Source organism: Myotis nattereri (genome assembly GCF_964212035.1).
Source record: "Myotis nattereri genome assembly, chromosome: 9".
In the NCBI taxonomy this organism is placed as follows: Eukaryota; Metazoa; Chordata; class Mammalia; order Chiroptera; family Vespertilionidae; genus Myotis; species Myotis nattereri.
Window position 1 is genome coordinate 1,223,038 of NC_138084.1, and position 15,012 is coordinate 1,238,049.

At 60.1% G+C, this 15,012-nt stretch overlaps 1 protein-coding gene across 1 annotated transcript; it reads right to left on the minus strand.

Moving 5' to 3' along the window:
- Positions 1-1,268: 1,268 nt before the first annotated feature.
- On the minus strand, positions 1,269-2,298 carry LOC308523996 (interferon-induced transmembrane protein 3-like; the record flags this gene model as incomplete). Its single annotated transcript, XM_081098118.1, has 2 exons — positions 1,269-1,537; positions 2,050-2,298. 2 exons carry the CDS (start codon positions 2,296-2,298, stop codon positions 1,349-1,351), a joined length of 438 nt encoding a protein of 145 aa, XP_080954244.1. The 3' UTR covers positions 1,269-1,348.
- Positions 2,299-15,012: the final 12,714 nt, after the last annotated feature.

Below are 15,012 nucleotides of genomic sequence, written 5' to 3' on the forward strand. Positions count from 1 at the left end.
GGTGCGGGTGCGGGTGAGAGCCCTGGGCTCGTGGGGGAGGCAGAGGAGTCGCTGGAGGCGGGGGAGCCCCTGGGAAGGTGTCCTGGGCGGAGGGTGAGCGGAAGGACGACCTCGGAAGCCGGGTGCCATCTGCAGGAGGAGGCTTCTGGTGCGGGGCCGAAGCAGGAGGGCGGTGGGCGTGGCCTCGTGGGGACGGAGGGTTGAGTGGCAGGGGCCGGGAGAGGTGAAACACCGCCTCCAGGGCGTCATGCGTGTGGGCGGGGCTTGACGTGGGAGGAGCGCGGCTTGAGGGTGGGAGGGGCGGGGCGGGAGGTTGGGCGGGGCCAGGCGGTGGGCGGGGCGGAGGCGGGCTGAGCAGTTGAGGTGTAACTGCCTTTGCCACCAAGACTCTGGGAAGAGTCTGCAGAAAGACTGGGAGGCGGGGCGGCTGGAGGGGACACTCCTGACCATGCCGGTCCAGGGGCAGGTCCAGGGTTGGGGCGAGGGCAGATGTGCTCCCGCAGGGAGGATGGCCTGGCCGTTCCTGGCTTCGGATCCAGGCCCCTCCTGACCTCTGGGCAGCGGGCAGGGGGCAGGTGGTGGTGGGCTCAGTCCCAGGGGCAGGCAGGGCTCTCACAGGACCCTCCCCAGGTGACAACACGGCGTTGTCACATATGTGGGCGACAGGGACCACATGCTGACCGGACAGGCTCATGGGAGACCTACATGGCAGTCTTGCAACCTCAGAGACCTAAAGTAGCTACAAAGGATGGTCTGAAATTAAACTTTAAAGCAGTGATGGTGGGCAGTTATGTCCTCGGCCAGGATCTGCACTGACAAGGCCAGCCTTTACCTTAACTGAGCCTGTCTGTCTTTTTGCATCTATGGTTACATACCCTAGAAATGTCTGGGTAACTTGTAACTTCCCTTCTTCCACAGCCCCTGGGGCACAGCCTAATGTGCTGGGTGCCAGGACAGAGACCACCAATTCCGTCATCATCCTGTTAATTGATCCTGCACCTACCTAAGCATGTGTCCATCATCTTACTTTTTATCCAATCCCAGGGGTTTCCCTGCTTTGCTTTATGCCTCCTCCTTAATCTATCGCCAATGAATTTCATGGAACCCACCTACTTCCCTCCTTTAATCACAATGTATACATACAAATGTAACCCCGCCATTCTCCGGAGCATTTCCTCAATTTGTTGAGGTTCTCCTTCCCTGCCTATGTCGACAGTTTGGTTCCAATAAACTCACAAAAATCCTTTACAGGTTTCAATGGGTTTTTTGAAGAGAACACATACATGTGCTTTATTGAACTCCATTGTACACACATGTGCGTACAGCAGCCGGGAAAGGGGGGAGGGCCTCAGTCTTGGGGCAGGTGATAGGAATCCCTGTAGCCACGAAGCACTCCAGAGGTGATAATCACGACCGTGATGATGATCCCAAGTATGACAAGGAGGCCCAAGACCACGGCCCAGATGTTCAGGCACTTGGCGGTGGACGCATAGCTCTGGGCCCCAATCACGTCTCCCACCATCTTCCGGTCCCTAGACTGGGGGAGAAGGGATGGTGAGGGGTCTGGACGGGCCCTGGGGACAGCCGGGTGCTGTGACTCAGGCCGGGCTCTGGCTGCTCCCTGCCCAGACCAGCCTCCACCTGCCCTCAGCCAGGTCAGTGACCCCCTCCCTGTTCCCTGGAGCCTGAGCAGGACAGGCCAGGGGGGCCTCCCTCACAGCCCCTCCGGACTTCAGGGCTCCTCTCCCCCTGCCCTGGCCATTTGCTGGCCTCTCCCGCTCCAGGGCTCAGGGTTTTCTGAGAATGTTTGTTCTCTAGCCAGAGCCCTGAAGCCACATGGCCAGTCAGAGGAGAGTAATTTCTGGTTAATCAACAGGATCTTCCTTGGAGTCCAGGGGACAAAGGCTGACCCTGCTATTCCCAGGCAGCCTCAGCGTGAGCTGCACACACACACACACACCTGGCCTCCTCAATCCCCAGGGTCATCTGGGCAGCACACTGTGGGGGCCCACACGCCTTCCATGTATCCCCCCCCCGCCCCCGACCCACCTTCACGGAGAAGGCGAAGGCCACGAAGCCCAGGCAGCAGGGGTTGAAGAAGAGGGTGTTGAACAGGGACCAGACGATGTGGTCGGGCACCACGGTGTCAGCCTGGATGTTGACCACTGTCGTCCTTGTTTCCATCGAGCTCTGGAGACCCCCCAGCAAGGACACCTCGTGTTCCTCCTTCAGCACCTCATTGGATGGCGTCACTCCGGCGCGGGCGCCAGGCACGAAGGGCTGGAAGTTGGGGTTCATGGTGTCGGAGCGGAGCAGATGGTGTGAGGATGCCGATCCCAGGATAACGGAGCCTCCGTGATGCTTCCTTTTTCTGGTGGTTTCGTTTTCCCCAAAGTTGAGTTTGGCTGCTTTGCTGTTGGGCGTCCCTGCGAAGGGAGTGTCAGGTTGCGCAATAGTCCAGCAGAGAGAGGCCCAGGCCTGGGGTGGTGTGGCCTGGGGGAGGGGGGTGCCCTCCTGTCCTGTCACTCCAGCCAGGCGTTTCAGCTACCCCAGGCCCCCATTAGGGTGTGATGGGCCCGGGGTGTGTCTCACCCCCTGTAGGGGATGCTAAGGAAGAAACATTCAGACCTGTAAAGAATTTAGTGAGTGTATTTGAGCCAAACTGGGGACCTATGATGCCTGGAAGTAGAACCTCAAGGAATTGAGATAATGCTCCAGAGAATGGGGAGTTCATACCTTGTTTTTATAAATTACCATCAGAAGGAAAATACTTAAGTGGGTAACATGAAATTCATTGGTGCAGCTCTGTGGGGGTCGGTGCCTCTGAGAGCCGTCCCTGGGGTGCAGCAGCACAGGCGCACCCACCGCCTGGCAGGGCCTGCGGGTCCGGCTGGAGGTGTCTGCACTCAACAGGGCCCAGGGGGTGCGGGGTGTGGCTTGGGGTTCCCACCCCTCCCAGCGCAGCGTCGAGGTCTGTCTGCAGAGCATGGGCTGGGCCCCGAGAACCAGAAGGGAGTGTCCCGCCTTCACCTGGGGGGAGAGAAGCAGGAGCCCCTGGGGGGGGTGAGGGGGGTTGTCCCGTGAGCAGCTCAGAGGGAGGGGTGCGGGCCCAGCCCCTGAGCCTCAGCGGCTGAGATTGAACTGGACCCTGGAGCAGGTCCATTCCAGGTGGAGGCTCAGGCCCAGTTCCTGGTTCCATCTCCGGAGGCACCGAACCAGTGATGCTCTCTCGTCACTGGTGTTTCTCTCCCTCCCGCTCTGTAGCTGGACATGTGGAAAGAGAAGTTAACTAGAAGAGGACGTTCTGCCAGGAAAAGATGGGAGCCTGCAAGCGGGCCGCGTCAGAACAAAGTCTTGCAAACAAGACTTATTGTTCAGAGGCAGAGCTTTCCTTTGGGTGATAAATAGTCCATGAGGACAGGGAAAGTGCAAGGGAGGGTGCACTGCTGCAGGTGGAAAGAGTCTCTGTATAACAGAGGAAATTCACAGTTACATGTATAACTTAGCTCTGATGAGCTCACAAGCATGCCTGCTAATCGTTGTCACTTGCTGTACCCCATCGTTATTTGCTGTGCTCCCCGAATAAGAGCCATGAGGGCTTTGGGGGCTTTGCTACTTGCCTGACTAGCAATAGCCCTCTGCTTCTCTAACTTCATCCTGCCCGCCAGGCTGGCCTCAGCGTCTCCGTTCACAAAGAACATCAATACTCTCCTTCTTCTTTGACATCAATAAAAACAGATATTTTTAAAAAATATTTTATTGATTTTTTTTACAGAGAGGAAGGGAGAGGGATAGAGAGTTAGAAACATGGATGAGAGAGAAACATCGATCAGCTGCCTCCTGCACACCTCCTACTGGGGATGTGCCCACAAGGAAGGTACATGCCTTTGACCGGAATCGAACCTGGGACCCTTCAGTCCGCAGGCCGACGCTCCATCCACTGGGCCACACCGGCCAGGGCTCCATGGCTATTTGGCTTCCTTCTCGTGCCCTCTTGTGCCCCCCCCCTCACCCCCAGGCCGGCTCACACAGAACCTGCGGGGCCCGGGTGGCCGCACCGCCTTCCCCCCCAGCTCTGCCCCCCTTTGGCGGGTGGCGGGCGGCTCCCAGGACCCAGGCATCGGCCCCTCTTGTCTCTTCTCTGCGGTGGCTCCACCGTTTCCTGCGCTTGCTTTCTTCTTTTTCGGTTCCTCCTCCTGCAGGTGTGTGGGCGGGGCAGGGGCTGAGGCTTCCGGAGAGACCCTGGCCACCCGCGCCCCCTGCGCCTCCATCTTACACCCCAGCCGCCTCTGGGCTGCGGGATACCTTCCGGAATGGGTCTCCAGTGCTTTCGAGTCACCTGGTCCTCTGATGGGAGCTGCTGAGGGCCTGGCAGGAGTGGACGTGGCCTGGCTGGGGTGGGTTTGGAAAGTCTTCCTGGGTGCCCCTGCCTCCCCCGCACCGTCCGAGCGTGGTCAGCCCGCCCTTCTGCCCGGCGGGCACCGCTCTTCGGCTTCCATTCCCGCAAGTCCGGCTCCTCTGGTTCCCCGAGTGTTTCTTCCTCTCGGCGTCCTTCCCTTCTGTTCCAGGACACACTTCTCCGCTCCGGTTTGCAGTCCCCGTGACCTCCCCGTGACCCCCCAGGTGACCCCTGGCCGGCTGGGGGCTGATCTTGCCACACAGGCCTCTGCCCTCGTGGGTCCCCCTGCTGCTTCTAAGTCGGGTCTTCATTAGAGGGTGGAGGCGGCCCCTCCCGTCACCAAGTCCGTGCCAGGCACTGTGCTCCGTGCTGGACATGGACCAGTCCTTAACCCTCCCGCAACCTGGGCAGTGCGGGCACTCTCTGCATTTCAGAGCAGGAAATGGGCGCCGGCCGGCCGGCGTGGCTCCGTGGCTGAGCGGCGGCCTGTGACCCAGGAGATCACAGCTCAGTTCCCAGTCGGGGCACAAGCCTGGGTTTGGGGTGGGGGGGGGTGTGCAGGAGGCAGGCGATCAGTAATTCTCTCATCATTGATGTCTCTCTCTCCTCTTCTCTTCGCTTCCCTTCCCATCCCTTCCCTTCTCTCTCCCCCCCCCTTCCGCCCTGAAATCATAAAAATATTAAAAAATAATAGAAGACACAGCTGAAAAGCAGCAGAGCAGGGGTGGCCGCGGAGCCCGTCCTCTCAGCCACCGTCCACCCTGTGTCTGTCTTCCCAGGCGCCGGGCATTGTGTCTGAAGCGAACGGAGACGTGGGAAGAAATATGAGACGGACAGAGAGCCTCGGGCTCCCCACCAGGCTTCCCGCGACGTTGTCCCCACGGCACCGGGACCCAGACCAGGGCCTGACCTGGATGCAGGACCGTTATGTTAGGTCGGAGAGAGCCCAGGATCGGACACATGCAGACGTGTGACGAGATAATGGACGCTCCCTGGCATTTCTAACAGATCAGCGTGCCAGACACAGATACCGGCTTCTCCCTGAATCAACAGGACCCCCACACAGATACTGACTCCTTCCTGAATACCCTGCTGCCCCCCTGCAGCGGGAACTTCCTCAGCTGAATACCCCAGCTCATGTCCCCGCCCCTCACCCAGCCCCTCACCCAACCGCAGTATAAGAAAAGCGCCCCCTCCCTGTTGGTGTGAATCCACGTGCCCTGTCTTTGGGGTCCGTGGGGCTCCCGGGGACACAATAAACCTTTTCCTTTTCTTTCTTTTTCTGATTCACTCGACTCTTTATTTCTTACGCCGCCTCCTGAGCCACCTAACCTAACATTTGGTGCCTTGAAACCCAGGTGGCACGAGCACTCCATTTGGCCGTCCCTCCGTGGCTCGGGGTGCCCGCCTCTCCCTCCTCGTGGCCCAGGACCTATCAGGACCTCATCTCTTCAGTTTGGCAACTTTTCCCAGTTTGGCAGCATCAGCGGTGAGTCCCACCCTGCCCCTGTGCCCGTTCCTCGTGGCCGCCTGCCCGCCGGCATCTCTGTCTGTAAAACGCGGCCGCGTCAGAGATTGCCTATCCGGACCCTTCCAGGAAGGTTCCTCTGGACCTCAGAGAGGTAGCAGAGACGTCTGTACCCCGCCCTGGTCCCTCCGTCCGTCCGTAGCGGGGTTAGACCGCTGGGATGCCAGCCTTTCGCCCCGCTACAGGCCACGGACATCAAGCATGGGACATGCTCCAAATTCCAAAGTTGATCTGAGCACACCTCTAGGGTGCCGGCTCGCCCAATCTGGCTAAACGCTGGGCCTGTCCTGGACTTGTGTCCTAAATGCTTAACATAGCATGGCCTCAGTGTGAAAACGGGACTTTGACTTTGCCGTCCGCACCGATCTCAGGAATTTCTGCCAGCGAACCGGTCTGCGTCCCTGTCCCTCCCCTGAAATCTCCTTCTGCCTTCTCTCCTTGCCCTGGCCTCCCGCCTCCGCCCGGGCTGTCACCGCGCCACCCTTGGTGTGTGTGGTGTGTGTGTGGGGGTTGGGTTCATGTGCTGTGTGTGTGTGGTGGCAACGGCACCACTGTCATCCCCACGCCTCCCACCCCCCTCCACCGGAGACCACCCCGAACTCCCCCGACGAAAGCCTCCCGTTCTCCCGCCGGCTTATGCCCCTGCCCGTCCACACTCTCCCCTCTCCTTCCTCCCTGCTTGACCCTCCGCCAGCCAAGCCTTCTCTGTAGCTACTGACCCCGCCTCTCCTCTTCCTCCCGCCCTGCGGCAGCTGGAAACTCAAACCACCGGACCACAACCCCGCGCCCCGCACCCTGAGGCGCGCACTGCACCCTCGCCCTCGGGCGCGGACAGTCCGTCCGTCCGCCCGCCCGACCGCCCGCTCCGCCGCTGCCGCTAGAAGCTCAAGCCACCCGGCGACTCCCCCTCCCCCACCCCCTCTGCTTCCCCAGTCGGCACACACGAGTCCGCAGGCTCCACCTTCCTTCTGTCCCTCCTTCCTCTGCCCCGCCCCTGGGAGGTTGCGGCTTTTAAACTCAATTGAACAACAGCTGGTGTCTTTCTCCACCAACCCCACTGCGTTCATCAAAGAATTCTGGTACTTCGCCCACGCCCACCCAGGCCACCTCTCCTGCGCTCTCCCCGCCCCTTACAGCCCTGCCGTAGTAACCTGTACCCCACGCAGTGCCCTCTGTAAGGTCTAACCGCCCACCCTCCTCTGTGCGCCCCCCCGAATCTCCGCCCCCATGACTGCCAGCACTTTAGTTCACAGGTGGCCGGCCAGTTCCCTTTGCGAGAGGTTGCAGCTGGGCTCTCTTCAGACCCTCTTAACCGGAAGCTTCCTTCTCCCCTACCCCTGAGAGCCCAAATCCCGAGAACGTCTGCTCCAAAACAGCCTCTTCCATTTAGCCCTCAGACCCCAGTCCGAGATTTAGTGAACACAGCCTTCAAGGTTAATGCCCGGGAGGAGCAGGCACAGTCAGAATGGGAGGCCCACCTTCGACAGCAGGTAGACCTGCAAACACGCCTTGTTTGTGGCCCTGTGGTCAACGGCAGCCACCACGGCCCCAAGGGGGCTGTGAGCGGTGGGGGTGCAACGAAAGGAACGCACACCGCCTGGAGAATGCTTCAAATCGGAAATGAAGGCCACTGGGCAAAGCAGTGCCACCCACCCCCGGGCTCCAACCAAGCCCTGCCCAGCATGAGGTCAAAGCTGCCACTGGAAAAGTGACTGCCCCTGGAAAGGTGGCGGGCCCTCTGCGCCCCAGCGTGGAGGGGCCGCCCTTCCGGGTCATGACCCGCCGCTGGCCATGCTGGGACTGGCTGACGGAAGAAGCCCAGCCTCGACGACTCCAATCACCCTCACCGAGCCTCGGGTCACAATGAAGGTAGTGGGTCACCTTCCTGGTTGACACGGGGGCTGCCTTCTCTGTCCTGCCCTCCTCTTCGGGCCCCCTTTATCCGTCCAAGATCTCGGTCATGGGTATTGAGGGCAAACCCACCTGCCCACTGGCCACCGGACCCCTTCCCTGCTTCCTTGATGATAGCCCTATAACCCACGCGTTCTTAGCTATGCCTTCATGCCCCGTGCCCCTGTTAGGACGAGACGTCCTCACCATCCTAGCGGCCGCTCTGTGGCTCACTCAGAGCCCTTCAGCTCCCTGCTCCTCCCACTCCTGGCCCCCTCCCTTTACAGGGACCCCGTTCCTCCACTGCCATGCGTCCCCTTATGGGGCCCAGTGGTTCCAGACCAGACTCGCCTAGCTCAGTCTTCGCTGTGAACGCCTCATCTCCTCCACGACTGTCTCCTCCTCTGAACTGAAAACTGCTCTGACCCCAGCACCTTCTCGCCCCACCCTCCTCCACCCTTCCCAAAGGATTCGGAAAAATTCGGCAACTTTAGCATCCAAGCCGCTAGAGGCCTGGGAACAGGCTGTGCGACCTGCTCCCTCCCTCCCCCGCCTTTTCTCCAGCCTCATATCCAGGTCCCTGGCTTCCACTGCTCCATCCCTTTCTCTTTTCCCTTGGATAACAGCGCATTCTAACATTTCCTCCCACTTTCACTGCAATACCTACCTCTCTCAGGCTCACCGAGTGCCTCCCACCAGCCCCGAAGAAGATTCGACGACACCATCCAGGACCGGATGACCCATCATTCCTCACAGGCTCTTACCTGGCAAGGGACCCTCCAATTTTGCTCAGGTTTTTCATATTTTCAGGTGAAACGGACATGGAATGATGAGGGAGTCTCAATTCTACTGTCTGGAATGGGAAATCCTCTAGTGTCACTCTCTATTTACGAACCCTGGACCTACTCTTATGCCCACCCTCATCAGCACAACTTTCCTTCTACTCTCTAACATCAATCTCTTCTGTACATCCTGCTGGATTTGCCTGTCACTGGCTCGAACCCTCATCATAGCCACTGTTCCTTTCGTCTCTATCCCCTCTGGTCTCTCTGGTCTGGGAGGGAGAGGATGACAGTGACCATCAAGGCCCTGGAGAGCTGGGCAAGGGGGGACACACACACCTCCCTGCAGCCAAACTCTGCCCATCCACTGGGCAGGCGTCTTCTTCGCCACAGCCATCAGCCTGGGCCCGGGCCCAGGGCAGTCGGGCCCCCCGGCCCCCCGGGAGTTAGGGGGCACCAGCCTGAGCTGTGTCCTCTGAAGGGACCAGCGCAGCTTGTTCTGCCTCCCCTTCCCCTGTGCCCCCCAAGCCCCGCCTTGGTCCTGGGGAGCCCGGGCCTTTGCCTGAGGGTCTGAGAAGAGACCCCAGTTATGGCAGCGCGTGGGGACCTGGTGATGGTTAGGGCGCTGAAGGAGGCAGCTCGAGGCCAACGTGGTAAAGAATCATGAATGTACTCGGTCACCTGGGCACCAGGTGGCCCGAGACCCCACATGGCACCAGCCCCCGAGGACGGGGAGCTGAGGGTAAAGGGCTCCAGGCCTCTCTTTCAGGGGGAGCTGTCTGGTGGGGCGGATCCAGGGGGAGTTTTCTGGTCTCAGCAAGTGGAACGTGTTCTGAGCCACAGGGAACGTGGTTGTGAAACGACGGAAAGTCCAGCGCCCAGGGCAGGGATGTGGACCCACTATTTGCTCAGACCTGGTGCCGGGAACATGGCCTGCCCCCCAGGAGCCCTGGGTCCCTCCTGACTGCTGGGAACCGGCAGACCGCCCAGGCCGGCCCGTCTCGGCAGGTCCCCGGGTGAATCATGCTCCACCCCCCCCACCCACCCCCGTTTCCTGTCTCGTCCTGAACTTGAACTTAAGAATTTTAGTCCCATTTCCTTGAGACTCGGCTCCCGGTCAGGGAGGATTCTTTGATGTGGACAGTTTCCAATTCGTCAGTGGCGGCTGACGGACATGGTACATGAGTGTCTGGTGCAGAAGCCAGTGGCGAGACGAGCTCACCAGGTGCTCACACTGATGACCCTGGTGTCCATCTGACGGCGTCCGGAGGGGTCCGTGTCCTCAGCTGCACCCCCTGAGCGGGCCTGGCATTCCGGGGCCACTTGTCACTGCCAGTTCCTGCCTTTGAGCCCCCTCCCCCGCTTCAGCCCCGCCCCCCGCCCCCACCCCCTTTGCAGGAAGCCACTACAGACTGACTCCTTGGATACCTGGCAGCAATTTAAAAAGGACATGAGAGCCCTGGCCGGTTTGGCTCAGTGGATAGAGCATCGGCCTGGGGACTGAGGGGTCCCGGGTTCAATTCCGGTCAAGGGCATGTACCTGGGTTTCGGGCACATCCCCAGTGGGAGGTGTGCAGGAGGCAGCTGATCGATGTTTCTCTCTCATCGATGTTTCTGGCTCTCTGTCTCTCTCCCTTCCTCTCTGTGAAAAATCAATAAAATATATTTAAAAAAAAAAAAAAGAATTACTAAGGAAAACAAATGGGGGGAGATGCAGGAGGCTGCCCATTGTCTTCACTAGCAGAGAGGTGCAAACAAGGGTTCTGGGACGCTGGTGAACCTTGAACCCATGGCAAGGGCCAGAGTTATGCACCAATTGTCTAGTCCAGAAAATGGGGGCTCAAGCTATTTACTGACCAAATAGTCTCAGAGTAAATCCCTCTAATATTTACTGCCCTTTAAGATAGTCTGTCTGCTCCCGGAATTGCCTGCCTAAGAGCTAGATGTGTATCCAACGTTGAATAAAAGGCTGACGAGGCCTGGGCACCAGTGGACGTCCTTTCTCTTGCATTGGGCTTGCCCGCCTGGCCCCCAATATTTCCACATTATTATTTCTTGTCTCGTCTCTTTCATTTGTGTGAGGCCCCTCCTCCAGATCCCGAACCCTGAACCACACGGGATGTGGGGGGACATTCACACCCCCCCAACTGTCAGAACGTTCTCTGTCCCCCAGGTCTGCTGGTTGTGTTCAGTTTGTCCTTTGGATCCCACAGGTGAGTGGGACCCTCTGGCGTTTGTCTTTCTCTGTCTGAGCGTTTCACACGGCACAGTCCCCTCTGGGTGCTCCCACGTCCCAGTGGCAGACCCCACGCCTCTTCGTGGCGAGTCCTCAGCCCGTCTCGGCCACTGCGTCCTCCCTCCGCTGCTGGCGCCCGGGTGCCGCTGGTCCTGGCTGTTGTGAGTGACGCTGCGATGCATGTGGGGTGACGCCCTTTTCCAATCAGCGTTTGGGTTTCGGGGAGCAGCCGGCAGTGGAGGGGCTGGGCCCTCTCCGCCTCTTGGGGAGCCTTTGATGGAAGGCGCGCCGTGTCTGCTGTGAGCACCGCACGCAGCTCTCGCTCTCACTCCCAAATCCACGCGTCTCCCTTCCACCCTCCCCTCCGCGCCTCCCTCAAGGAGCCCCGCAGAGCGAGGAAGGGCCTTGGCTCCTGACCATCGGCCACCGGAGCTCGAGCTGTGGGTGGTGATGCCCCGGACACGGGAGTGGGGAAGGCCTGCTGCCCGGGGGGGGGGTGAGCGGCCACTCTCCCAGCTCCCTGCTGCTCCGTGTGCATCCACCTGGAGCAGCGGTTCTCAACCTGTGGGTCGCGACCCCTTTGGCGGTCAAACAACACTTTCACAGGGGTCGCCTGAGACCATCCTACACATCAGATATTTACATTATGATTCATAACGGTAGCAACATTACAGTTATGAAGTAGCAACGAAAATAATTTTATGGCATCAAAACAACAATGAGGTACCATCTCACACCTGTCAGACTGGCTATCATCAACAAATCAACAAATGACAAGTGCTGGAGAGGATGTGGAGAAAAAGGAACACTCGTGCACTGCTGGTGGGAATGCAGACTGGTGCAGCCACTATGGAAGACATTATGGAGTTTCCTCAAAAAACTGAAAATGGAACTCCCATTTGACCCCGTGATCCCACTTCTAGGACTATATCCCAAGAAACCAGAAACACCAATCAGAAAGGATATATGTACCCATATGTTCATAGCAGCACAATTCACCATAGCTAAGATCTGGAAACAGCCTAAGTGCCCATCAGTAGATGAATGGATTAGAAAACGGTGGTACATCTACACGATGGAATACTATGCTGCGGTAAAAAAGAAGGAACTCTTACCATTTGCAACGTCATGGATGGAACTGGAGAGCATTATGCTAAGTGAAATAAGCCAGTCAATGAAGGAAAAATACCACATGATCTCACTCATTCATGGATAATAGAGACCATTATAAACTTTTGAACAATAATAGATACAGAGGCAGAGCTGCCTCAAACAGATTGTCAAACTGCAGCGGGAAGGCCGGGGAGGGTTGGGGGGCAGGAGGTAGGGGGGTAAGAGATCAACTAAAGGACTTGTATGCATGCATATAAGCATAACCAATGGACATAAGACACTGGGGGATAGGGGAGGCTAGGGGACTGTCTAGGGCGGGGGGATAAAATGGACACATATGTAATACCCTTTGTAATACTTTAAGCAATAAATAAAAAAAAAAGAAAATAATTTTATGGCTGGGTCACAACATGAGAAAGTGTATTTAAAGGGCCAGAAGGTTGAGAACCACTGACCTGGAGTGTGACTGTGCGGCTGCTGGGCTCTGTGGGGCAGGAACCAGCAGGGAGTGTGTGCTGAGCGCTGTGCTTGTCCACGTCAGGGGGTGAAAAGCTGCCCCCCCACCCGCGAGCCCGGAGGACACCCACAGGCTGCTGTGGGGAGGCCGACCCTCCTGGTGGGTGAGGCTCCTGAGGGTGGGGAGGTTGGGGGGAGGGGGGACAGCTTGGTGGCCAGTCAGCATGGGGTCTCCTTGGGGAAGAGAACACCAGCTGGGGTGGGGGTGGGGGCTTTTGGGGGTGCAAGGCCTGTGCTGATCCTACAGGGGAGGCTCTTTGAGGAGCAGGAGGTCTGAGCTCACCCCCTGCAGCCCCAGGGGCGCCTGCCGCTCAGGACTCAGCCCTGGGTCAGGGGACAGTGGCCTTCCCAGGGCAGACATGGTGGCAATTACACCGTCCCCATCTCCTGGGCTCGTCACCAGAAGGACAGTCTGGCCCGGCTGGTGCTGCTCAGTGGTTGAGGGTGGACCTATGAACCAGGAGGTCACAATTCGATTCCCGGTCTGGGCACAGGCCAGGGTTGTGGGTTGGGTCCACAGGAGGGGGGCGTGCAGGAGGCAGCGGATCCATGATTCTCTCTCCTCATTGATGTTTCTCTCTCCCTCTCCCTCTCCCCTCCTCTCTGGAATCAATAAAAGTGTTTTGTGTGTTTTTTCAAGGACAGTCTGGAAGGGGGCAGGGAGGTTTGGCCTGGGAGTGTCCTGGCTCCTCCTCTCCAGCTGGCCCTGCCTAGGGACCCCCCACCCCCACCCCAATTCCCACTTCCCGGCGGGTCTGGGTCAGAAACTTATTAGCAGAGGCTCGGTCCAGGTGGGTGGGCTGGGCTGCCTGTGGCCGCGTCCAAGGCCCAGGGCAGAGTCGAGTCACACTAGGGGTGACTGAGAACGCCAGCCCACCCGCACCCAAAGCCCGTCTCAGCAGGTGGGGGTCTCAGCAGGTGGGGGTCTCAGCAGGTGGGGGGCCAGGACTAGCCCGGGGAGGGGCCGGGGCCGGGAGCCCTGCAGGCCCCACGATCCAGCTCTTCTTCTTGGCCGCCGGGCACTGAGCTCTCCGGCCTGGCGGTGCCCGGTGCTGGCCTCCGGGTGCCTTGTCCTCACTTTGCCCGGGATCAGAGGGCGCGCGCAGGCGCACGGCCTGAAAAACGCAACTTGGAAAGACAGGGCCCTCCGTCCCCGCAGGCACGGGCACCCCCGGACTTGCAATCAGTGTGTTTGTTTTGCAGATGAATTCGGCGGCTCTATCACTTCCCGGAGCAGGGCCGGGGCCAAGGTGCAGCCCAGTTCCCGGAAGGCGCCTCCCTGTGGACGTTGGGGCGCAGCCCCCCCGGGCTCGGACCTGAGGACCGTCTGGGGCGCCCTGTGGCGGCGCTTCTGAGCTGCACCCCGACGCTGCTGGGGTCCCACGGCCCGTGCTCCTGCCGCCGCCCCCTCTCCGCGGGTCCAGGTGCAGAGCGAGCGCATCCCCCCCGCGGCCGGGTCTCGCTCTCCCAGCCGCAGGGCCACCTCCGGGCCCTGAGCCCCCCATCCTGGGGAGCCCCCCTCTACGCCCCCCCCCAGCTTCTAGCAACAACAGGCCGCCCTCCGCACGTGACTTCGGGGAAACCAAAAACTTCTCCCCCAAAGGCGGAGCCTGGGAGGTGACCACCGCGCCCCGCCCCCTGCGCCCCGCCCGGTCCCCAGGGACGTCCGCTCCGCCCTCAACCCGCGCTCCCCGCCCTCAGACCCTGCCCCCCCCCGCCCCAGTCCCAAGGGCATCCCGGCCCCCAGCTCCCCCCTTCGATGCTCCGCCCCTTCCTGCGGCCTGGGGTGTGGGGTGTGGGGTGTGGGGTGTGGGGGTCCCGGGCTGCAGGCACGCGAGGCTCCCGGGACGTCCTGACGCCTCCCCCGCCCGCAGGGTCTGGTCGCGAGCACCGGCCGCTCGGCCTCCTGGAGGCGCCCGGAAAGGGGTCGCCGTCTCCGGACGCAGCACACGGGCCGCCCGACCGCCCGACCGCCCGACCGCCCCGGCCCCACGGGCGCAGACCCCCACCCCGGGCCGGCGCCGCCCACTCAGGGGAGGGCCCGGCGGCCTCGGGAGGATCCTCCGGCCTCGCGTGGTCCTGCGCCGCCCCCTGGTGGCCGCCTGGCAAACTGCGAGCGCAGGGGTTGTGTGGGGCAGAGGAGAGGGCGAGCAGTGGGGTCCCCCAGAGGAGCTGTTACCAGTCGCCCCGGCAGCCCCCCCGATCCCAAGTCAGGGCGGGGCCAGGGCCCTACAAGACCTCAATTCTAACTCCATCCGAATTCTGGCCTGATCAGCCTCCATCGCATTTCTGAGACTGAAGCCCAAATTGGACACGTTTTAGCCTGGGGGACCCACATGAGGCTCTCGTGTTTTGTTTTTTTGGGGGGCGTTGTATATGTTTTCATTGATTTCAGAGAGGAAAGGGGAGAGATAGAAAGAAACATCAATGATGAGAATCATGGATGGCTGCCTCCTGCACGCCCCCTAGTGGGGATGGCGGCCACGGGCCTGGCGAGGAGTCTTGTTTTAACCTGTTAGATTGGCCCAGGCACCTGGAGAGGACCCAC